At 27.6% G+C, this 24,985-nt stretch overlaps 1 protein-coding gene across 1 annotated transcript; it reads right to left on the bottom strand.

The window, feature by feature from the left end:
* Positions 1-8,217: 8,217 nt before the first annotated feature.
* On the bottom strand, positions 8,218-11,935 carry LOC145837371 (organic solute transporter subunit alpha-like). The gene is made up of 8 exons (XM_082945112.1): positions 11,860-11,935; positions 11,282-11,448; positions 10,788-11,017; positions 9,144-9,255; positions 8,863-8,965; positions 8,652-8,804; positions 8,516-8,582; positions 8,218-8,410 (listed from the first exon to the last, which is right to left on the bottom strand). The coding sequence occupies exons 1-8, from the start codon at positions 11,933-11,935 to the stop codon at positions 8,218-8,220; spliced, it is 1,101 nt and encodes a 366-aa protein (XP_082801238.1).
* Between the last annotated feature and the right edge of the window lie 13,050 nt (positions 11,936-24,985).

Here is a 24,985-nt window from a genome sequence, read left to right as displayed (position 1 = left end):
GTTTTTAATTCTTTTGTGTATTTTCAACTAAGTTTATAAAGTAGTGGCATCACATTTATTAAAGAAAAACGTAACTACTTTGTTTTATGATTTAAAAAAGTGCAAGTAATAAAACACAATACTTATAACAAAGTTCTGGTTTTTTTAATAGTAAACCTCATAAACTACTATACTTTATTATGTTTTAATTGATATTTATATTGTTTATTGAATGATAAAAAAAGCGCTCAAAAATTTTGGTCTAAGGACCTGGTGTACAAAGGAACTTTTTGGTTATCGAGTCGTGCACGACATGTTTATAAAGTTTCTTACGAGCTATTACACATAGTTTTTTTGTCATTAAAATATTTAAATATTTTGTAATAAAACAATCAATTAAACGAAATTGAAATTGAAAGAAAAGAAGACTAAACGAAAATTTACTGAACATTATATTTAATAATGTATTATAAATCTTGTTTAGTAACATAAGAACTAAAAAATATATATATCTTAAAATTAACCTTTAAAAGGAGATAAAAAACACTAACAGCAAACGTGTGAATACTTGAATTATAGGTTATAACTTCTTTAAAGAAAGTAAAAATGTAATATGCTGAAATATTTTTACGTTTAATTTTATCAGGATTTTGTGCTAAAAATTTATGTTTTGTTTTATTTAATAATTTAACTTGAACAGTAAAAGTAATTTTACATTTGAATAGTTAAATATATTATTGTAAAATTTATTATAAAATTTAAAGAAGTTTTTTTTTGTAATTTTGTTTTTATAGTTTTTATGTGTTCTGACCATTTCAAATTTATGTCTAAAATTATTCCCAAGTATTTATAGCTATCTTTGGTTTTTATTACTGTTTTACCTATTTTGAAATTAAGATATGCGTTTTTCCAAAAACTATTTTTTGATTGATGTAGAATCACGCTTCTGGTTTTATCAAGGTTTAGTTTGAGTTTGTTTCTCATAAGCCAATCTGATACCTTTTATAGTTCTGTTTTAAAAGTTTTACTGTCATTTAGGTATATGTCTTTTGTGAATGTTTTGTATAACATTATATTGTCTGCAAAGTTGAGGGCTTTAAGACTAGTATTATTTTGTAAGTCATTTATGTGTATTAGGAATGACAACAGTCCTAATACTGAGCCTTGTGGTAGCCCAAACTTAACTTTTTTCACGGGTTGACTCATATCCTCCAAAACTAACGAACTGTTTCCTTCCATCTAGATATGAATTGATTAGTAGATGCATATTTCCTATCACACCATAACATTCTAATTTCCTTAGTAAGACATTTCTATCTACACTATTCAATACTTTACTTTAATCCAAAAAGACTGCACAAACTGCGTTTCCTTTATCAAAATTGGACAGAACCCCTTCAACACATTCAGACAAAGTGTAACGCCTCTGGCTTTAAATTAACTTTAGCAAAAGAGTTTTCTCTAATTCTAAATTTAATTAAATAACTAGTGGGCCACACCTAACTCTTGGTATAGCATAATGAGTAATAGATCCAAGCCCCCCAAAAAGGATAGTATGTTCTCTAAAGAGAACATACATCATACTTTAGACAAGGTCAACAACCCCGAAACTCGCTGTAGCCAGCGTAACATTGACAGAGGAATCAACAAAAGGGGTGTTGACCCACACTCTTCGCGCCGTAGCCAACCTGGTCCATCAGACCAACCACAAGCAACGTGCGAAAGATATGGTGACCCGGACGTGATGGAGGAACAACCCCAGGCAGAAATGGGCAGTTATCAACAACCTAGAGACCAGCCTAATCCAAGTGGTCTGCCAAGACAAAGCTACCCACCCCAACAAAATTCTACACCTAGCAACTATGGGCCTCCACCAAGGGTGACAGGACCACCTAGCAACAGCTCCATTCCTCCAGCAAGAACTTCACCTTTGCCATTCCAACAACAACTCCAACCTAACCACTTAAACATGGACTATTCCCTCCAAAACAACAGGAGACCCCCTATTCAAGTGCCACCTCAAGAACTGGGTGCCGAGGAGTTAGTACAGGGGATCAAAGATTTGAAGGAACAAATTCGACGGGCTAAACTTCTAGAGGAATTTCGAAAATTACAAGAAGAATTACATGAATTGAGAAGTCTAAATCCATCCACAAGGACAAATCACGACATCTCAACTCAGGTTAGACAGAATACATACATGGATCCTCAAATCCAGGTTCCCCACCAGGTTTCACACACCTCAAAGGCTCAAGACCTACCAAGGAGCCAGGTGATATCTCCGCCTCATGCAAAAAACGAGCTCCCAAACTCTCCGCAGTGAGAGGGAGAGTGATTGGGGCTACACTATCTCACACCCAAGCTGTCCAGTTTGTAAATAAAACCGCCCCTCGACAGCAACCCCCATCTCAACCGAGATCAACCAGAAATGCCTCAAACTGCACTATAAGTCATCCAGGAAATGAAGTGTCCACACCTTCAAACAAACCAAAGATGACTTTTCATATAAAGCAAACAGCCTCACGTAGTGCAGCAGAAACACCTGATGAGAACCAAAGTTCTGAGCAACCGCAGCCAGCATCAACAGGGCCAGCGTCAACGGTCAGCGCCGCCAAAGCCAGCACCTCCACGACCAGCGCCAACGATCCGAGCTACCTTAGCCAGCACCACAACGGGCAGTCCCAACGGTCTGCGCAAACACAGCCAGCATCACCAGGGCCAGCGTCAACGGTCAGCGCCGCCGAAGCCAGCACCTCCACGACAAGCGCCAACGATCCGAGCTACCTTAGCCAGCACCACAACGGGCAGTCCCAACGGTCAGCGCAAACACAGCCAGCATCACCAGGGCCAGCGTCAACGGTCAGCGCCACCTTAGCCAGCACCTCCACGACAAGCGCCAACGATCCGAGCTACCTTAGCCAGCACCACAACGGGCAGTCCCAACGGTCAGCGCAAACACAGCCAGCATCACCAGGGCCAGCGTCAACGGTCAGCGCCACCTTAGCCAGCACCTCCACGACAAGCGCCAACGATCCGAGCTACCTTAGCCAGCACCACAACGGGCAGTCCCAACGGTCAGCGCAAACACAGCCAGCATCACTAGGACCAGCGTCAACGGTCAGCGCCACCTTAGCCAGCACCTCCACGACAAGCGCCAACGATCCGAGCCACCTTAGCCAGCACCACAACGGGCAGTCCCAACGGTCAGCGCAACCGCAGCCAGAACCACAACAAAAATCTCTCGACACTACCAATCACAATAAAGACAAAAGTGTAGAAAAATGGACTTTTCAACTGAATAAATTCCCTGCACCCAAACCGAAGAACCTCCCTCAGGGTCTACTATTTTTAGCGGATTCAAACACAAATGTTATCTTTTTGGTTGACAGCGGATCCGAAATTTCAGTCCTGCCGAAGGAATTGACTAACGGTGTAGACAAATATTTTCCTAAACAAAGTAGAACCATCCAAGGGTTTGGTAACAAAACAACCCACCCTATTGGTAGCGCGGATGTCGAACTTCAATTGGGGAATTTAGAACCCATCAACCACTCGTTCTGGGTTACTCAAGAATCACGCCACTTTGGCATTATTGGCATGGACCTGTTAAGAAAGAACGAACTAGCGATCCTGCCATCTACCTCTCAACTATGCAAGATGGGGTCAAACGAATCAGCTAGACTGTTCACACCTGCTGAGTTGCCCACCCCTATAGTCGCTTCAGTCAACCACATCAATCTGGGTGGTAAGAATACGACTCCGTTAGAAGAAAAATGCAAAAGACTATTAATGGACTTCCCTGAAATTACCAGGAAGCCAACCTACCACGCAAAGCCAAAACACAACTGCGAGCTCGAGATAATATTGGATAATTACAAGCCTGCCATGGTCAAAGCCAGGAGACCTGGTGTTTTTTTGTACAAGCATAGAAAGATATTTGGTACTTTTTAGATGAATACTACTTAAGGGCTTATTCAAATAAGCAACAGTTGATTTTCACTGATTATTTTGTACAACACCTAGAAGCTGCTTGCATTTTTTATATTACTGTTAAATGACTTAACTTTAAGATTTTTTTTATTTTAAAATTAATGGGGTTTTTGATTTTATATTTATTTGTACAACCGTTAAAAATTGGTATCTTATAGACATGTATTTTTTTTGTAATTATCTTAGCTAAAATAGGTACTGTGTGATATTTTATATAAAAATCTAAAATTTTCTATATTGCATTGAGTTTTGGTTGTCTCCTGTTTAGCACTGGGAAAGCTTGCCAAGCAAATTGTAAAAATCATGGCTCAGTAACTTTCACTCATCTAGTTTGGTGGGGTAAGTCGAACTGCCACACCCCAGAGACCTCAGAATGAACCATTCTAATAAGAACAAGCTGCCACTACGTACAGCAGAATTGTAGTGACGATGTCGATTCGTCTGGAAATGCATACATGGCAGCACACCTTCGGATCCCATGGGGGCAATGCCAACCCGTCTGCTGATGATGTCAAGCAGACCCTCAAATCCGTTGGCGTTGATGACGATGGTGAACAACGCCAGGTCGCCAGCGATTAATTCGCGGAGAAGGACGTCAATATTAAATAAAACAATCAATTAAACGAAATTGAAATTGAAAGAAAAGAAGACTAAACGAAAATTTACTGAACATTATATTTAATAATGTATTATAAATCTTGTTTAGTAACATAAGAACTAAAAAATATATATATCTTAAAATTAACCTTTAAAAGGAGATAAAAAACACTAACAGCAAACGTGTGAATACTTGAATTATAGGTTATAACTTCTTTAAAGAAAGTAAAAATGTAATATGCTGAAATATTTTTACGTTTAATTTTATCAGGATTTTGTGCTAAAAATTTATGTTTTGTTTTATTTAATAATTTAACTTGAACAGTAAAAGTAATTTTACATTTGAATAGTTAAATATATTATTGTAAAATTTATTATAAAATTTAAAGAAGTTTTTTTTTGTAATTTTGTTTTTATAGTTTTTATGTGTTCTGACCATTTCAAATTTATGTCTAAAATTATTCCCAAGTATTTATAGCTATCTTTGGTTTTTATTACTGTTTTACCTATTTTGAAATTAAGATATGCGTTTTTCCAAAAACTATTTTTTGATTGATGTAGAATCACGCTTCTGGTTTTATCAAGGTTTAGTTTGAGTTTGTTTCTCATAAGCCAATCTGATACCTTTTATAGTTCTGTTTTAAAAGTTTTACTGTCATTTAGGTATATGTCTTTTGTGAATGTTTTGTATAACATTATATTGTCTGCAAAGTTGAGGGCTTTAAGACTAGTATTATTTTGTAAGTCATTTATGTGTATTAGGAATGACAACAGTCCTAATACTGAGCCTTGTGGTAGCCCAAACTTAACTTTTTTCACGGGTTGACTCATATCCTCCAAAACTAACGAACTGTTTCCTTCCATCTAGATATGAATTGATTAGTAGATGCATATTTCCTATCACACCATAACATTCTAATTTCCTTAGTAATACATTTCTATCTACACTATTCAATACTTTACTTTAATCCAAAAAGACTGCACAAACTGCGTTTCCTTTATCAAAATTGGACAGAACCCCTTCAACACATTCAGACAAAGTGTAACGCCTCTGGCTTTAAATTAACTTTAGCAAAAGAGTTTTCTCTAATTAGGGGTTTTTTGTATTAATTTGTTAACTTTCTAAATTGCCGCCTTAGTTTTGTATTATTAGATTTGAAAAAGCTCAAGCTGAACTTCCTATGTGCTAAATTGTGAGTATTGTCATTAATCTCTTATTTTCTAGTTCTGTCTCTTAAATTGAAATTTCTAATAAAGTTAGATTGAAGTTAATTTTACTGTGGTTTGCATAAATTTGAATAACTAAACTCTGCTGTTGATAAAATTAAATTGAAGTTAATTGTACTTTTGATTTTGCATAAATTTAAATAACTAAACTTTGGTGTTAATAGATCATTATGTTGAAATTATCTGTAAATTGGTTATATAAAATTGAATAAATAAACTTTGTTGTGGATAATTAATTAAGAAGCAAGCTGCTTTTGGTGCTCTTAATAATCTCTGAAATTTACAAATCAAATTTAAATATCTAAATATCTAAAATATCTGAAATATCTAAATTTAATTAAATAACTAGTGGGCCACACCTAACTCTTGGTATAGCATAATGAGTAATAGATCCAAGCCCCCCAAAAAGGATAGTATGTTCTCTAAAGAGAACATACATCATACTTTAGACAAGGTCAACAACCCCGAAACTCGCTGTAGCCAGCGTAACATTGACAGAGGAATCAACAAAAGGGGTGTTGACCCACACTCTTCGCGCCGTAGCCAACCTGGTCCATCAGACCAACCACAAGCAACGTGCGAAAGATAAAAGCTAAAAGAAATGATTTCCCTTTTTATACTTTCTTTTACTTTAAATTCTAATATTTCGACTACACTAAAATAATGCTTTTATAATAAAGTATTACAATTTATAAAATAGTTTTCTGTGTATAATGTTTAACATATTAATCAGGAATACTTTACTTGTTTTTGTTAAAAAAGACCAAGCGCATAACATTTTCTGTTTGAAATTGCATATGTAAATTGTTTGATATAAATTATAATATTACTTTTATACAGTTGTTATAAGTTTACAGTTATTTTCATATATTTGTATCATGACGATAAAAGTTAAGAGTAAAATTTAACATTTTTTGTTTATTGTTAAATTTAAATTCATTTTAAACATTTTTAGTTACACAAGCTTTATTCATTTTTATCCGAATTAATCTAATTTGTATTGAATATATTTTTTTTGTTTTATATAAGTTTTTTGTTAGAAATTTTTTAAAGCAAAGCTATTAAACTACTTTGGTTCTAAAAAATTATTTTCTGAATACTTAGACAAAAGTTTTTTAAAAGCCAAAATTATATAGGTTTATCAACTACTATCAAAAACAGCATCTAAGAAAAAATTTGTTGTAAAAACAATTTTTAGGTCCTACTTAAGTACCCAAGATTTTTTTTATTACGTTTAAAAAATCAATAATACTATTTAAAACATGATCTTATCTTTAAAACGATATTTGATATTTTGTTAGTTTTTTGTTGTTTTTTAACTTTTATAAATAAATATTTTTGATTCTTTTGATAATATTTCCATAGTTGCCCCCTTTGTTAGAAGTTTAAAGAAAATTGGCTTCTTTATTAGTTAGTTATACGTATTATTTTTCACCTTCTTACAAGTTACTCCCTCCTGATATCGCCCACTTTGAAAAACTCTGGGTGAAACATTTAAAATAACTAGTAAAATATGCAACTCAAAAATAATGTTTCTATGAACGCCCAAAATTTCCAAATTGCCTCCCTTTCGTATCTGTATTTCTAATTTCCCCCGACTTATTAAACTTTCCGAAAAGGTGATATCGCTCACTTTTGGATACCCATGATGTTTATAGGATATATTAAGAAAAAACATTAAGAGTTCTTAAATAAAAAAGCAGTACATTTGAATTAAAAATATTTTAGAAAGGTACTATATAAAAAAACAACTAAATTAAGTTTAATATAAAACAAGAAATCATTAAGGATGGCAAAAAAAACAACTTTAAAAATAAAGCTTTTTTTTGTATAAAACCAAAAGAGAGATTTTAACTTTATGTTTTATCAAAATTGAAAAAAAATTCAATCAAAAGCTTATTACTTAAATTAAGATAAAGTATAACCCTTATATTTATCTTATCTTTGTTTTTTATTAAACGAAGAAAAAGCGCATAAAAACCTTTGATCTAATGACCTTATAACTGACAAGTCTAAGAGGGAGAAATGTTGTGCTTTATAAACTTTTGACTAAATAGTTTTGCAAAAATAGTATTTTTAAATTAATCGTTTTTTTAATGTTTAGAATCAACGCATGTCAAAAAATTTTAAATCAAATAAAAGTTAACTTAAAAAAAAAAAAAAGATACTTTAGCAACCTTTAATACAAATTTTTTTTTTAATTTTAGCACAAAAACTTAAGTTTTTTGGTAAATTAGGGAAGCATAAAAACTTTTATTATTTATATATGAACTAAAGGTAGTCAAAAAATTATAAACGTGTTTGGTAAACATAAAACTTTTTATGTTCTAAACCTAATTTTGAAACATCTAAAACATAAAATAAAAGTTACTCCTTTCCTTAAATTTAATTCGTAAACTTAACTAGAAAAAAACAAATTACTATTCAAGTTTCTGATTGCCCACCATCGTAGTTACTATTGTGTAACGATAAAATGTCTTTATTTCCTGTGCCATAGTTAGGCTCACTAATCCTTTCAACTTGTGGGTCATTAGAGCGGATATTATAGAAATCACCATTGTTACCGAGAGAAATATCATCCGTCAATACAGCTTGCCTTTCTACATCCTTCTGTCGTCTGTTAAAACCAAATTTTGACGTTAAAACATATTATTTATCATGATGGAGTTAAATTAAGTATGCTTTCTATTTAAAGTAAATATCGTATTACAAGTTATCTAACCTGTAATATTTCCGCATTGGATAAACCAACAAAAAGCATTGAATGATTACAGCGTAGTTGTTGATTGCTGAAATGTTGATACGATTTGTTAACAATATTAGAAAAAAAATTGTGGGAACAAAAACAAGAAGGTTACCTTTTCTGTTGCTGTTAAAATTGAACGGTTCGACGCAAGGAAATAGTCCTAATTGGCTTAAAACATTAAAAAAGATACCTTCTAATCCAATTATAAACATCACTAACTGCATGCAAACTGTTTTTCCTTTTATGAGATGAGTTGTTTCCATTCCTTGAAAAATATTTAATTTATATAATTAGTTTAATTGTTTGTTATAACTAGTACTAACCATGAATTTGTTTAGTAAATGTTGCGATCATTTTAAACCCGTATATTGAAAACAATGACGAAACTGCACCAATAACTGAGAGGTAAGTGGAAGCGCTAACATCCTTAGTTAATAATATAAAATTACTAAAATTAAGAAACTGAAAATTAGTTATCTAGTAAACAATTTTTATAAAATAAATCTTAAAAACGACATAAATCAATAAAAACTAAAGTCTTCGAATTAAATAAATTAACGCTTTAGCTGCTTACTTTAATCCACAAAATTTTACAAAAGCTTACTGTATAGCTGTACAATTTAGAATCGGACTTGAGGATCATAGAAATTGCGCCAACTGCCGGTACTACTATAACTGCTTGAAATATAAACCATTTTGCCATTTCGGTTGCTTTGCTAAAAAGTTAAAATTCATTTCGATGTACTAAGTATACATAAACAGTTTTTATAACACTAAAATAGTTTAAAACATTTATATATTTTACAGCACATTTTTTTTCTACAAATTTGTAATTTTTGAAGTGTAAGTTTAAAAAATATTTAATACGTCGAAGTAAAAGAAATCCAATACAAAAAGATTCTGCAAGAAGAAACAGATTTAAGGCAATTTTTACATTATTTTGTATTCTCTATTCAAAATTGATAAACTATAAAAACTTTCAACTAAATAAAAGTTTTTATGCAAATTTTCATGTACTATGTTATCCTCGCTAAGCTTTCCTTGTCTAGTAGTTGGTTTTTTATTTTGAAAATTTAAACTATGGCGATATATTAATAAACATATGGTAAAAGTATACAATCATACTTACGGATGTGGAAATAAAAACAGTTTTACTATTGAGTTTATTATAAAGTATAGATTGAAAACAGCCCAAATAAAAAAAAGTCCTTAACTATGAGGTGGTTTAAAAATAACTTATTTTAAAACTTTGATATTTAATAGCAAGCTGGTATACTAGCATTCACCAATAAGTTTGTACAAAAATGTTTACTTTTTATGGACTAATAGTAACTTTCAAAGCATAGATTTAAAAAGGCAAAACATTTTAGTCTTTAAGAGTTTTTTCAAGACATTTTATTTAAAATTTTAGGTTTAACGTATAAAAAAAGCCTTGTTTATAAGTTTTTTCTTACGTCGGTCATAAAATTCTTGGAGAAAACAATCTATAGATCATTTATGTGACTTCTAAACCAGTCACGATAGTGTATGATGGTAGAGAAATAGTTTTCCTTGCTAAATGACTCATTAAAGTAAACAACGATGATAGATGTTAACACTGTTAGGTATTATGTCTCTTTGTTTACAATTTAATTTTTTTTTGCTTGAATTCAATGAGGTTAAAGTTGGAAGTTACACTCTTTAACTAGTACATAAAAGTAAGTACGCACTTTAAATAGCGGTTATATAAGTTTTCAACTTGGTTAAATCAGTAGCTATTTTCTCTAAGTGAATAAATTGGGCATTTTATGTATAAAACTGTCCAATTGAATTATTCATTGAACAAAAAATAAAATAAAATAATATTGGTTCAAAGGCATGGTGTACAAAAAACCTTTCGGTTATTCAGTCGTACACCACGGATACTGTTTAACGTCTTGTCCAGGAGAATTTAAGAACTATTACTCATTAAATTCATACACTTCTGCAAATTCTTTCAAGTACTAGTATTGCTAAAGTAAATTTTATTTTAGTTTTAAGAAAAAACTGCATAATAAGAAATAAGTTCTGATTTAACGACCATAAACTTATTTCAAAAACTTATTAGCTTTTGGTATTTGTTGTACAAACTTCTTTTAGTTTTTTTCAAAAGATTTACCTTAGAATATTTTTCCACTGTAAATCATTTAAAAACAAATTTTCACATGTTATATCTTATCTTTATAACTTGTTAATTTTTCTCTTTTAATTTATGTCTAAAACAACTAACACTGAGTTGTATATTTTTGGTAGGCAACACAAACAGCAGCAGGGCACCAAATTTGTTTTAATTTCCTGATGGCTTGATTTGTCAACAAATGGTTTCTGTCCTCCAGCAAACACCATAATGAGGTAATAGTATTTATAGTTTGCATAAGCAAAATAAATATTGTTCATAAAGGTTATGTACACTAGAGACCGAGGTATAAAAACACCAATTGTTGAAACAGTTATTACTGTCTGAGAGAAAAAAAATCAATGTTAGGTTTGATTAAAATATTTCGCATCAATTTAATTCTAACTTATTTAAATCACGCTTATATATCAGCGTAACTGAGTTGGAAACTTAAACAACTTTTTTCTTACTTTATAATAAAAGTATTTTTTATAATGAAATATATACTATGTAAAACTGATTTCATTATAAAATTTAAAAATTTAGCAAAGAAGTGTTGTTTATAAAAACATTGTTTATTTGTTTTGTTTGTATTTATATCTACTTACTGGCAAAACTCCTAGTAACCATAAGAGCGAGTTTCTAAGATCTTTGGAGTTTGATTTGCGAAACATATACATAATTTCTTCAGCATACACCACAATTGAGATTATTGAACATAATGGTGGAATCAAAAGAAAAAATATTCCGCCTACACCCCAATGTTCAAACACAACTAAAAATAGTTGGTTTTCAAACAATATCACGTAATTAAAAGTTTATAAAGTACTGAATAGTTTGTATAATTAGTTTTTAGATCGAAAAAAAATGAATGTTTTTTCTTATAAGGATTTTAATTTAAAAAAATCATAACTAAAAAAAAACAATATTTTACTTATTACGTTTAAAAATATACTTGAACATTTTGTTAACAAAGTTGCTTTAATTTAAGTATTTCATGCTGTAGTATACAAGTACATTAACTGTAAACTTTTACTGTTGTAGCAGTATATCAGTAAAAATAATAAGATCAGTAAAATTATAAATATATTGAATAAAACTAAAGAAACTTAAAAAAATGCTAAAATTAAAAAATATTGGTTAATACAACGTTGTGTTTTTATAATATAGCTTGTAACTTACTTACGCTTAGAAAAATTGTCTGAAGTTGGAGCAAATACAGAGCATCCTCCAGTAATATTTTTAATTGTTGATGTTAGCATTGGTATTTATTTATTTTTAACTGTAAAAACAAGGCTAAATCAAGATATTTTTCTAAGCAAGTCTTTCATTGATAGTTTGAAAATTAAATGATAGGCTTACAATACTTTCTAGATTAGAGGTCGTCAAACACCAGCACCCGGCTACACTCAAAAATTTATTTTAATTAGTAAATGAATTGTAATATTCGTTTTTAATATTTGTTCCTTTTTTCTATTGTAACGTTTTTTATCTAAATGTACCATGAAAGAATATTGTACAAAAAAATGTTTCCAATAATAGAAATGTAAAGCAACTTTGTATCTTTAATTCAAAGGCTACTGGCTGAAACTTTTTCCTAAGACTATAAAATAGGTTTTAAATGTTTTTAAATTATAATTATATCTATTAACTATTTTGAATTGTTTTTGTTATGTAAAAAGTAGAAATAGATAAGGTATTTGTCTAATTATATCCATACGCCATTAAACTAAACATACGTAAACATTAGGGGCTACCCATTGCCACAAAAATACGTAAGTTTTATAATAAGCTACTAAAAAAAGCTATACTTATTTTTTAGTGATAAACTAGTGAACTTATACTTTTCTTTTATGTAAATAATATCACAACCTAGCTTTTTTATAACAAATAAGTTTATACATAAACAAAATACTTCAAGTAGGTGTATAAAAATGTTAATCTAATAAGAACGCAACTCAATACTCTATAAAATTCCTTTTTTTAGTTTGATTTAGTCCATACTTTTAACTTTTGTCTAAGTATATTTTTGAGATAAGCTTCAAACACATGTTATAAAAAAAACAACAAAACACAGTTTACTACTTTTGTTAATCTTTATATTATATATACAAATTGACCGATTTTTGTTTTATAATTGTCGTGTATATATAGTACTTTAAAAACATAACATTTTACAATAATAATCTAACTTAATTAAAGCATAAGTAGCGTTAGTCATTTCTAAGAATATTGTCTTTTTAAATCTGCCAAACAAAAAAAACTACTTTCTACAAATTCTCAACTCCAATAAAAACTAGTTATTATTATTTAAATAAAGTACAACCAAAATTTTACTTCTACATTGAGTATGTTCAAAACGTAACAAAATTTTACATTTTACGTTTTGCTTTTAACAGTCTTTAAAAAAAGTTTTAACTAAGTTAAAGTCTAAATGTTTTGAGCTAAAACTTTAAAAGCTAAAAATAAATTATATAAATTTGCATGTTAAGAAGATAACCAACAACTGTTAATGTTTAACTTATGTCATGATGCTAAAAGTTTGTTTACTTTATAGTTTACAATTTGAGAAACTTAAAACAAGATAAATATTAAATTATTTCTTTTTTCATTGATCCTATTTTACGTTAACTAATTATAGTTTGTAAACGTCTACTCAAAGGTATAGTAAACATATTTACAAAATAAATAGTCAACCTATTGTAATTTATACTAAACATAATTTTTTAAGATTCTTGTTAGTTGTATTGTAAGATTACATGTTAATAAAATAGGATTTTTTTTAATAACATTTTCATACACTTTATGAAATTATTTTCTAAAGTACAAGCATTTCTGTATTAACTAATTTCTTTAAATATTTGCTCTATGTATGTATTTTTTTTTACTAATGAAACTAAATCAAAACTACTTGTTACTTATTCTGCAATAAAAATATTTTATCTTTTTGTAGTTTATTGTGAAGAAAAACTTCTTTTATAGGACTTGCTATGCTACAACTATAAAAATCTAGTATCTTAAACTTTGACTAAATTACAACGATAAAAAAAAAGATTATACAAACTTTTAAAGTCAAAAATTTCATGACAAAGATTAAAGAAAAAAAATAAAAACAAAGTTTGTGAAATACAAAACAGTAACATTTGATCAACATTTTTATACATAAACAATTTTTGTAGTGCTGAACAGTGGCGATGTTATTTAATCGGTGTATACGTGGTATCTTTGTTATGGGTGGCGGAAAGTTTACAAGTTTTTAACAAAACCCTTAGTTTAATACCTAAAAAAAAAACTAATTAAGTAAGATAAAAATTCTACAATTAGAAAAAAATATTTTGTTAACAAAAGTTTAATTAAAAAACAATAACTTCAACAGTTTTACAACACTGATAAGTTTTTTACTTTTAAGTTGGAGCATCTGATCCAATGCTCAACCACATCCAACTTCCCTAGTAAATAATGGTACAATAATGTTGTGCAATATTATGGTAAAATAAACAGCTGTTATAACAATGTTGTAATGATTATATTTAAAAAATATACAAATGAAAAGTAAAAAATGTGCTATTTTCTACAGATTATGTTTTAATACATATGCTTACAACATGTTTATTAATCTTTAATTTTAAACTTATACTTCTCGTAAAAATAAATCAACATTTAACAAAATTTTGGTGCTTATTATTAAATTTATTTTTCTTGTTAAATGTTTATTCTCTACAAAAAAAAATCGTTACTGGAAACGAAATTAAAGCACTAAGTAAATTTTAAAAGTATTAAAATTAATTAACTTGTTAGTTTTTAAGCAATATATTCAAATGCGTTTCTGTTTGTTTTGCATGAGGTTAAAAATAAGTTTATTCTAAAACATTAACTAAATATGTCTTTTACAAACATATTTTTACATAGCATATTTCGTGTACTAACTATATAAGCTGTATAATATCTATATAAAACAATACTTTAGGGGAATAGGTCAAAATTGCACGAAGACAAAATTGCATGAGGTTACTAAATTGCACGAGAGCACAAAATTGCACGAAGATACTTTTGCACGAAGATAAATTTGCACGAGGGGATAAATTTGCACCAAGGGTAAATTTTGCACGAGTTACAATTTTTGCACGAGAGTAAAAAAAAAGAAACAAATATATATAGAAAAAAATGAAAAAGAAACTAAAAGATGAATTAATAAAAAAATTAAATAAATAAAAGTTACTGACCGAAGGTAAGGGTTAGGGGTAACAGTGATAGTAAAAACAAATTGAAAAAATAACTATAAAAATTGTTATAAACAAAATCAATAAAAAATAAAAAGTAATTAATTAAAAAAAAAAAGTAACCAACTGAGGGTAAGGGTTAGGGGTAACTGTGTAAGTAAGAAATTTAAAAAAATAATAATTAAAAAATAATAAATTATGAAAAATTAAATAAGTTACCGACTGAGGGTAAGGAGTAACAGTGATAGAAAAATAAATTAAATTAATAAAAATATAAAAATAAACTATTCAACTCGTGCAAAAATGTCTCCGTGCAAAATTGCCTGCAAATTGTCTGCTCGTGCAAAAGTGACCGTTCGTGCAATAGTGTCTTTGTGCAATTTTTTCTTCTCGTGCAAAAGTGTTTTCCTGTAAAAGTATCTTTGTGCAATTTTGTGCTTTCGTGCATATTTGTCCCCTCGTGCAAATTTGACAGCTTCCCATACTTTAATGTTAAAAATACTTTTATAAACATCATTTTTTCACATTGAACTGTTAATGCAGTAATAATAAAACAGAAAGTAAGCTAGTATTTTAATATATAAATAGTTTTATGAAAAAACTATTTAATTATTTCTACAGTAGAAAAATATTAATCTATGGAAAACAGTATATTATAAAAATCAGAAATAATTTAGTTATTATTCAATGACTAATTATTGATACTGAAATGTCAAAGCATTTTAAATTATACTACACTATTTTTTTAAAACTAAATTTGCATCCGTATATATAAAAAGATTTAATAACAATATTTCAGAATATAATAATAATCTGGAATTGTAGGTTTTATTTTGAAAAATATATTATAAGCTTTTAAAAGTTACTTGAAGTTATATACTGTTTTAAACTTATTAATTTGTGATCATTGCCTGAACGCATGAAACACAGTGTTAAATATAAAACTTTGAATTTAAAATTGTCTCATTTATATTACTTGTTTTAAACTTAACTTTTTTACATCTTGTTATTTGATCACTTTAAGTTTTAAAATCCTTTATTTTAGCTTTTTGTTGGTGTAAAAATACAACTATAACATAAGATATGTTTTGTTTTATTACTTTTTAGTACTTTATTTATTGTTTTTTTTCCTGGTGTAACAAAACTATTTGTTTTGCTTGAATTTTGTAATAAGACTTTTAAAACAGTAAACTTTAAAAAGGCCATTGTAACTAATGATAAGCCCAATTTGAAAATGGCTCGGTTTGTAGCATATGTCGTATATATCTAACTTAAGTTTATTTTTTAAACGCTACATAAAGATGTTGTTTTTAAAAGAAATTATATACTTCAAAAACTTTTTTTTAAGAAAAATTCTATGGCTTTGTTTGTTAAAAATTTATCAACAATTCAGCAAATCTTATTGTGTTCAAACTAAATCACTTTAACTTAAAAAATTATTATTATCATTATTTTAAAAAATTTAATAAAGATGATGTTATCATTAAAATTCGATTACAGTAAAACCTTGTTTAGCTAGTTTGATAAATTTAAACTTCGAACTTTCGGTTATCGAATCGTACACTATTTGTCCAGGACTGTATAGGACTGTACAGTATAGTTATTAACAAAAATTTTATTAGTTAAAGGTTATTCTATTAGTTTTAAAACTAGTACTTTTCTAAACTTCTTTTCTTGTTTTTTTTTTGACTAGTTATAAATAGAAAATAAATTTTACTAAATCAAAAATTAATAAACTACCATGTAAAAAAAGTAGGCAAATGTTTGAAAAAAAAAATCAAATTTTTCTACTATTATCTAACAAATCTAATTTACATCACTTAATTTTTTCTAAAGAATATGATAATTTAATTTTTTCAATTATTTACATAACTAACTTTACTTTTTCATAAAAATATTTTAAAGTTTGCTTTTTGTCATACAATTGTTTTTATCTACATTGTTTTAAACTAAAAACATCAGTATCTGTTAATTTTCTGAAAATAAAAATCTAGATTTAGTTTATTGTTTTTATATTAAAGAAAGATAAGAAAATAGTTTGAGTATAAAATTTAATTTTACTTAATTTTTTTTAAAATAAAAACGTAATACTCAAATTAAAAATATGAAGATATTTACTTTGCGTTTTGAACATTAGCTAAAAAATTATATCGAAATGATTTATTTTAAGTTCGATTGGAATTTGGAGCAGTTTTTATTTTTTTTTCTTTATACTTGTTAGTTAACGTTAATACAACAGTTCAGCTTTTTAATAATTAAATTATATTAATATTTATATGAAGAAAAAAAAAGGTGTTTTATAAAAAGTTCTCTAAATAAAAAAACGAACAAACATAAATTAATTTTAATATTTTTTAATTTTTTGACAAACTTCTACTTTTTTCGAGTTTTTTCTAAAACTTTCAACATTTAGCACGACTACTTTATTGTAAAACACAATTGCTTTAAATAAGTTTACTAGATAATATTGAAATAAGTCTAAAACATTATGTTACTTAAAGTACGATCCAAAAATATTAAAAATGATTTTAGCTAGTAAAACATGTTAAAAAATTATGATGCATGTTTAATTATAGAAACAAAAAGCTTTGATTTAAGTTTGGTGTGCGACTCAATGACTGAAAAGTCTTTTACCTAAATCCTTACACAATTTTTGTTTGTTTAGTAAACTATGTTTTTGAAAGCTACTAATGGATTGTTATTGAAAAGCTAGTAATGGATGCGTGGTGTACGACTCGATAACTAAAAGTTTTTTTTTTTCACCAGCTATTTAAATTATTTAAGCGTTTTTTTTTCATGTCCGATTGTAACTATATGGTGTAGTATCCCTTAATATCTGCTGATTCAGCAATTTTCCTTAAGTTTTTATTTTTTTTATTTTTATATAATCTTATCCCTAACCCACCTTACCCAAACATATTAAAAAATTATTCAGCAAATAAATATTTAATAATTAAAATAGAAAAAAAAAAAAGGTTTTTTAATTATGCCGACTCAGCAAATATAAGGGGAAACACCTCAAAGTTTCGACAAGACTCCTTTTTTATCGTTCAATAAAAAAGATATTAGTTAACTTTACAATATAAAGTATAATTGGCAGATTAAAAATAAAAAATCGTAAAGAAATTACTAAAATAATGAATCTTAACTTTAAATAACTAAATAATTCTTCAGTACTTAGAACTTTTTGTTTATAGAACTGTTGCAAATATATTTTTAGTTTCTTCTATACAGAACTCACTTTGAGCTACATATTTAATAAAACTAAATTTTTTGAAAAAAAAAAAATCAATCAGTTTAAAAACAGTTAATGCAAACTCTAAAATAAAATACAAAATTAAATTATTTTCAAATTTTTTGATTATTCAGTAATCAGAACTCTTTATTTATGGAATTGTGGCAATTCTGTTTTCAGTTTCTACCAAGTAAAATAAAATTTTGTGCTACACTATGAATTAAAAAAATAGTATTCAGAAAATTTTAGATTATTCTTTAAGTACCCTAAACTATAATTGTTACTGCAAAAAAAAACATACTGAATAAATTTTTTATATAAATTTTATTAAAATAGCTTTCTAAAATGGACTTTTATATTCAAAGTTATGAAGCTAAAAAGTCCACATTAGTAAACATGCTGTGTAGAAGTTTTTCTATTAAGAAATGTAAAAAAAAACTTAAAATTCCATCATGTGTTAGCTGGTGTTAAGTTTGTGTAAATATCATTTATTATATAGACAAATGCTGTCATATTATTTCACCTGTTTTAACTAATTAAAAAAATTAGATAAAATAATCCGCTATAGAACTTTAAGGGTATTCACATTGTAGTAATTATCACAAAACAATGTTTACAAAAAAATGGTGTAGCTCATTGCTAAAAGGATTGCTCCACACCAATTTATTGTAAAAAAAACAGCAACCATTGAGTTTTCAGATATTTTTTTTTTACAATAGGCAAGTATCACAAAAACACCATGTGAAAATTTTTAGATGATTGGAAGAAACTTTCACCTTAGGAGAGTTTTATTTTTTGAAAACTGAATGAATGCAAACTGTATATTACCCAAAAAATGCCACCTTCGAGTATTTGAATGGTTTTTTTTTACACATAGCAAGCATCACAACACAAATTGTGCACAATTTAAGATGATTTAAAGAAAGATTCATAGAGGCACTTCTTGATTGAGAAAAACAAGAAATTCAAAAAATACAAATGGTGAAAAAAATAACATGATTTTTAGAAGTGTTTTATAGACCTTTTTGATAAATCTTCTTAAATTATGCACAATGCGTTTTTGTGATAATCCCTACATGTTAAAAAAAATCCATTAAAATACAAATTTTCGGTCACATACAGTTTGCATTGGGGTGGTTTTCAAAAATTAAAACACTTTAGAGCAAGGTGAGAATTTCTTTAAAAAATTAAAATTTTTGCATAGGCTCAAGGTTTTCACACACTCAGGGAAATCAGAGAAACTCAGGATGTTTTCAAATTCTAGAAAATCTCAGGTTAAATCAACATATTTTGAATTTTTAAAATCAGGATTACTCAAAGTAATTTGGAATTTTTATGAAAATCTAAGGATAGTTCTTATATTTTAAAAACCCTACTATAGACCATAGCTGTTAGCATTCAAACTTATTTTTTTAATTGTATTTGTTGTAAAAATCATAATCTAAGCAAAGAAACTGTGCCCACAGGTTTACTTTCATACCCAGTCATAACATTAATGGCATTAAAAAAGTCCTTGGTGTTTTAAACTTAAAAAAGCTTATAGTTGTATGATCTAATGGTTTAGGAGTCCTCATAAAGACTTTAAAACTGTAGTAAAGTGTTTCAATATTGATCTTAAGTGTATGACATGTATATTAAAAGAGTTAACCTGAGCATATTTTCTATATAACTTAAAATTAAAATATCTCAATGCATTGTTCACAATCAAATAGTCTACAATCAAATAGTCTACAATCAAATAGTCTACAATCAAATAGTCTAAAAGATCTTTCTCCACTATAATCCTTTGACTATAGATGTAAGAACTTACTTAGAAGCAAAATTTCACTTACTTAAAAGCAACACATGGTTAAGCAAAATAGCAATTGGCATAACAACATTAGCATTCTGGCAACCCTGGAAGTTATTCACATTTTTTATTCTTAATAGTTTTATTCTTATATTTTTAACTTGTATAGTTTTACTTTAGGTGAAGCCTAAGAAGTACTAATATTGTTTTAACATGAAATAGTTTTAAATGACTGATTTACAAAAAATCACTAATTGCAGGGTTGCCAAAAAGCTTAAAAATCTGGAAAAATCTGGAATTTGAGAATTTAGGCTAAAAAACCTGGAATTTTAAACAATTTTTACGTTAACTTTATTGTTATCATCAAAAACTTTTTATTAAAAAGCATATTTGAAGTAGCTTAACAGTATCTTTTCAATGTTTTTTATACTTTTTAACACGGTTATATTACCTTAAATTTAGTTTTAAACTAAAAATAGACCAAAAAATCGGTACTTTTAAGAACCTGGCGAAAATTTGCCAAAAACATTTGGCAACCCTGTAATTGATCAAATACAGAAAAATCAATAGTATACAAACTTTAAATTTGAACTGATAAATTTATTCATTTAAAAATGATTTCTAATAATAACTTGATTACAGTTCTCTTAACAACTCAAGTTAATAATGTTTTGTCCAATGAGCTCTTCAATACTTAAACTAAATTCTAAAAGAATATATTTGAAACTCATTGTAAATAATTAAAATATGGTTTTTAAACAAAAAAAACAGAAATAAATATAACTTAAAAAACAAAAATAAATCAAATCATTATCATAAACTTTAAGTTATTTGACTAATTTAGTAATGAAGGGTGAAAATGTAACTTTTAGGAAAACTAGGGGTATAAGATTATCTAATTCTTGATAGAAATGCTTATACAAGGTTTAGACATTTCACTTAACAGTCTAAGCTTTTACAAACATAGCATTAACGATAGCTAGACTTATAAAAACTTTAATTATGACCAAATTTTGGTTTTAAGATTAAAAGCTGCTGAAGTGAGAAATATTTAAAAATCTAAAAAAGCTTTACCTTTAGTATTTCTAAAAGTTATAATTTTACCATTCATTACTAAATTAGTCAACTAACTTAAACCTACAAGACAATAATCTGGTTTTGTTTTTAAAGTAAACATTTGTTTATGTTTAATTTTTATTTTTGTTAACATTCTAGTATTTTAACTATTTTACATGACTTTTAAATCGGCCCCACACTCATGACACTCGGGATAACCCAAAATTTTTTGAAGTTTTTGAAAATCTCAGGATGACTCTGAATAGTTTTAGTTTTTTTTGATAATAAGGACAGATTTTTTTCTAGATTTGAATGATAATTACTATTTTTTGAATAATTATTTTTTAAACAAATTTGTTGGAGAACTTGATTTTTATTAACTTTGAAACGTTTATTTATAAAAAGAAACTGGAAAATAATTCAGGATGACTCAAGATAGTAACTTAAGACAGTTTTTGGTCACTCTTTTCAGGACATTTTTTTTGAATCAAAGATTGACAACCCTGTAATAAAGAGTTTTTTCTACCTTAAACTAACATTTATAATAAAGATGAACAAAAATTTGTATACTTTACCTAAAACAGGGTTGCCACAAAACCTGGAATCTTTGAAAAATTTAGCTTGAAAAAACTTGGAAATTCGAACAAAAATCACACTGAACTTTAACTATTTTTGAATTTATAAGTTTGTTTTTAGTAGATAGACTTTATTCAATCAAGCAGTTAAAAGTATCCGAAAACTTGGCTAAAAAACAAGAGAATTGTGTTAGATATAACATATAAGATCTTCCTTTACACTTGAACTTTTACAATGTAACTATTTTTGTCAAAAATAATAATTATATATAAAGCTCTTGTTCTATGAGGAAAAATTTGAAACTAAAAAATATAGCTAAAAAATTAAAGATTTAACAAAAATCTTTGTAAGCCTAGAATTTTGAACACTTTTTATACATAAATAGTAAAATTTATATTATATATGAATTAATTATTGTACACTACAAATAACAATATAATAATCATAGTTTTATTTATTAACAAGGTGGCCATTTTACCTGAAAACCTGTAAATATCAAGAATTTGAAAACTATTCAAAAAATCCCTTGAAAAACCTATAAAATGTAATTTTTGAAAAAAAAACTTGACCTCTGAACAAAAACCATGAAAAATCTAAACACCTTGAAAATTATCACTATTTTATATGTAAAATAATTAAAAATTATATAAATAGTTAGTATGGTACAATAAGCAAATTAAAGAATATTCAGAGCTTTTACTATAAAACACATTTTGAGTTAGTTACAGTGTCTCTAAAGTAGTTTTATATTAATAAAACCATTTTATCCAAATTTAGTCTTATTATAAAATTGAACAAGAAACCTTTTACTAAAAAAATTGGAAAAAAAATCAGAATCCTGGAAGAAATTTCTAATTTTCCAGTTACTACCCAGATTATAAAACACATCTAAAGTAGCATTGCAGTATCTTTTCAGTAATTTTATACTACAAAAGTATATTTTTTATGCAAATTAATTATGTATTTGAAAGAAAAAATATAAGTGTACTTAAAAAAGAAGTAAAATTTTGGAAAAAACCAAGGATCATCCTTGTCCTTAAAACTTTTAACATAATCTTACATTAGAAAAAATGATACAGATGAGTATTATCTATTTTTTCAATAAATTAAAAAAATTAAAGTGTTAAAAAAAATTGTTTTGTTTCTTAACCAGAACTTATAATGATAATTTTAACTTTAGCCAATGAAGATAACAATATAAATCAGGGTTGCCACTTGGTCAGGAAATCAGGAAAAGTCAGGAAAAAATTTAAAAAAATACAAAAGTCAGGAAAAGTCAGGAAAAAATGGGGGGTTTTGAAAAAAAATCAGGAAAAGTCAGGAAATTTGATAAAAAAAAAAGTCTGATTAGTTAGTTTTAATTTACAAATTTCTTTATTTTCCAAAGCCTTCAAATGGTAAGAATTAATTAAAAATTCTTTAAAGTCAGAAAAAAATTCCAAAATTTTCCTATGAATTTACAAAATTATCTAATTCCAATGCCTTATCTGGTATAAATTAATAAAATATCCTTTATAAAACTGCAAAATTTTTCTATTAACATATTAAACAAGTACCCTACTTGAACAAGCAGATTTTGTAAGCTTTTCAGTATTGATGATTTGTAGCAAGGACACTTCCATAGTGAAACTTTGATATATACACAAAAGTTTAAATGCAAGTAGTGTTCATATACTCTGTCACTTTCAAGTATGCGAAGAAAAGCACTCACTGTACATATGAATGGAGCTGAAGATAGAAATAAAAGCCAGGAGTTCACTGAATCCAATAATTTTTTATAATGCTGGATCAAGCTCCAGTGGGATAAGTGGTGAGAGCAGTGGCAGAGTAGCAAGTTGTGAGAGCAGTGGTGTAAGCCAATCAATAGGTTTGGTAAGTAAGTCACAAAACACAACCGATAAAATTTTATGGGTATTACACACTGTCAAGCACAATTACTCAACCAGTTAGTGTATCAAACTGGCGGAGCAGAACAAAAAAAGTTTCCTGACAGTGAAATAGCACAGTCATGTCAGATGTCCCGAACAAAATTATCATACATGATAAATTTTGGCCTTGGACCACATTTCAAAAACATCTTGCTTGAATAATAATGGACAAGCTGTGTTTATAAGGTAATAATATTAGTATTTTGCTGATAGAGCTGTTTATTGCAAATACATCAATAATACACAAATGGTTCAAGTGATGTGCTGGAAGTTTGATGATTGAATTCAGCAAAAAAAAACTGTTGTTTTAACCTGTATTAAAATTAGATTAAATTATGTATTTTAGAATAAGTTTAAATTAAGAGTTTGATTTAGAAAAGTCAGGAGAGTTTTGGTAAAAAGTCAGGAAAAGTCAGGAAATTTTAGTTAGCTTGATCAGTGGCAACCATGATAAAGTATTAAAGTATCAAACTAAAAATAATAAGAGGGGATGATGAACATGACAATATTTAAATATTCTCATACATTTGTCAAATAATATTAAATCCAAATATTGTAGAATATAAAAATTATTATTCATTTGTGGTTATTATTCATTTGATTATTCTTTATTATTTCATTATTATTCTTAATTATCATTAAGGTGCGTCTGTTACCCCAAGCTTGGAATTTCACAAAGTTAGTTTTTTTGTAGGTGAGGAATCACATAAAAAGACAGCAAAAAAAAAATTAGCTTCCTAGCTATAAGCCTGTTAGAGCTAAACACTTTTGAAAATTTTGCTTTGTGTTTATATATTTAAAAAGGCAAAAAAAAGACCATTTCACTAAAAATCTATTTTTTTCTACGTTTTTTGAGATAATTACCTCAAACTTTTAGGAAATGTTTCTTGTTTATTTAAAAACTTTTGTAGTAAAAAATTCTAAAAAACATAAATAATAAAAAAGTTATTAAAAAAATAAAAAATGAAACTGATTTTATTGCACGATAACATTTTAATTTTTTGTAAGTTTTGTAACTACAAAATTTTCTAAATATGGCACGGAACATTTCCTTAAAGTTTGAGGTAATTATCTTAAAAAAATAGCAGAAGATACATTTTTGGTAAAGTAGTCTTTTTTTGCCTGTTTAAATATACCAATATGAAGAAAAATTTATGAAGTATTTAGCTCTAACAGCCTTATAGCTAGGAAGCTTTATTTTTGTCCTGTCTTTTTATGTGATTTACCACCTACAACAAAATAACCTTTGCGAAACTCAAAAATTTTCATTTTTCAGGGGTAACAGATGCACCCTAGTGTCCACACTCTCTCATTTTCAAAATATTTTTTTCAGGGATCTTTCAGTTTTATGTTCATCTTATTTACAGTACCAAATCATAAAAGTTGTATTATTGTTGACAATAACATGTAACACATTATACAACTAATGCATATATCTTTTGAATTGTAATTATTAATAACACTTTAAGGTTGTAAGAGTTCCAATTTTTTTTTTACAATAATTGACA

The sequence above is a fragment of the Thalia democratica genome, chromosome 1 (genome assembly GCF_965202585.1).
Source record: "Thalia democratica chromosome 1, ktThaDemo2.hap1.1, whole genome shotgun sequence".
In the NCBI taxonomy this organism is placed as follows: domain Eukaryota; kingdom Metazoa; phylum Chordata; class Thaliacea; order Salpida; family Salpidae; genus Thalia; species Thalia democratica.
Note: the sequence above shows the minus strand (reverse complement) of the source record. Positions and strands in the feature narration are given on the sequence as shown.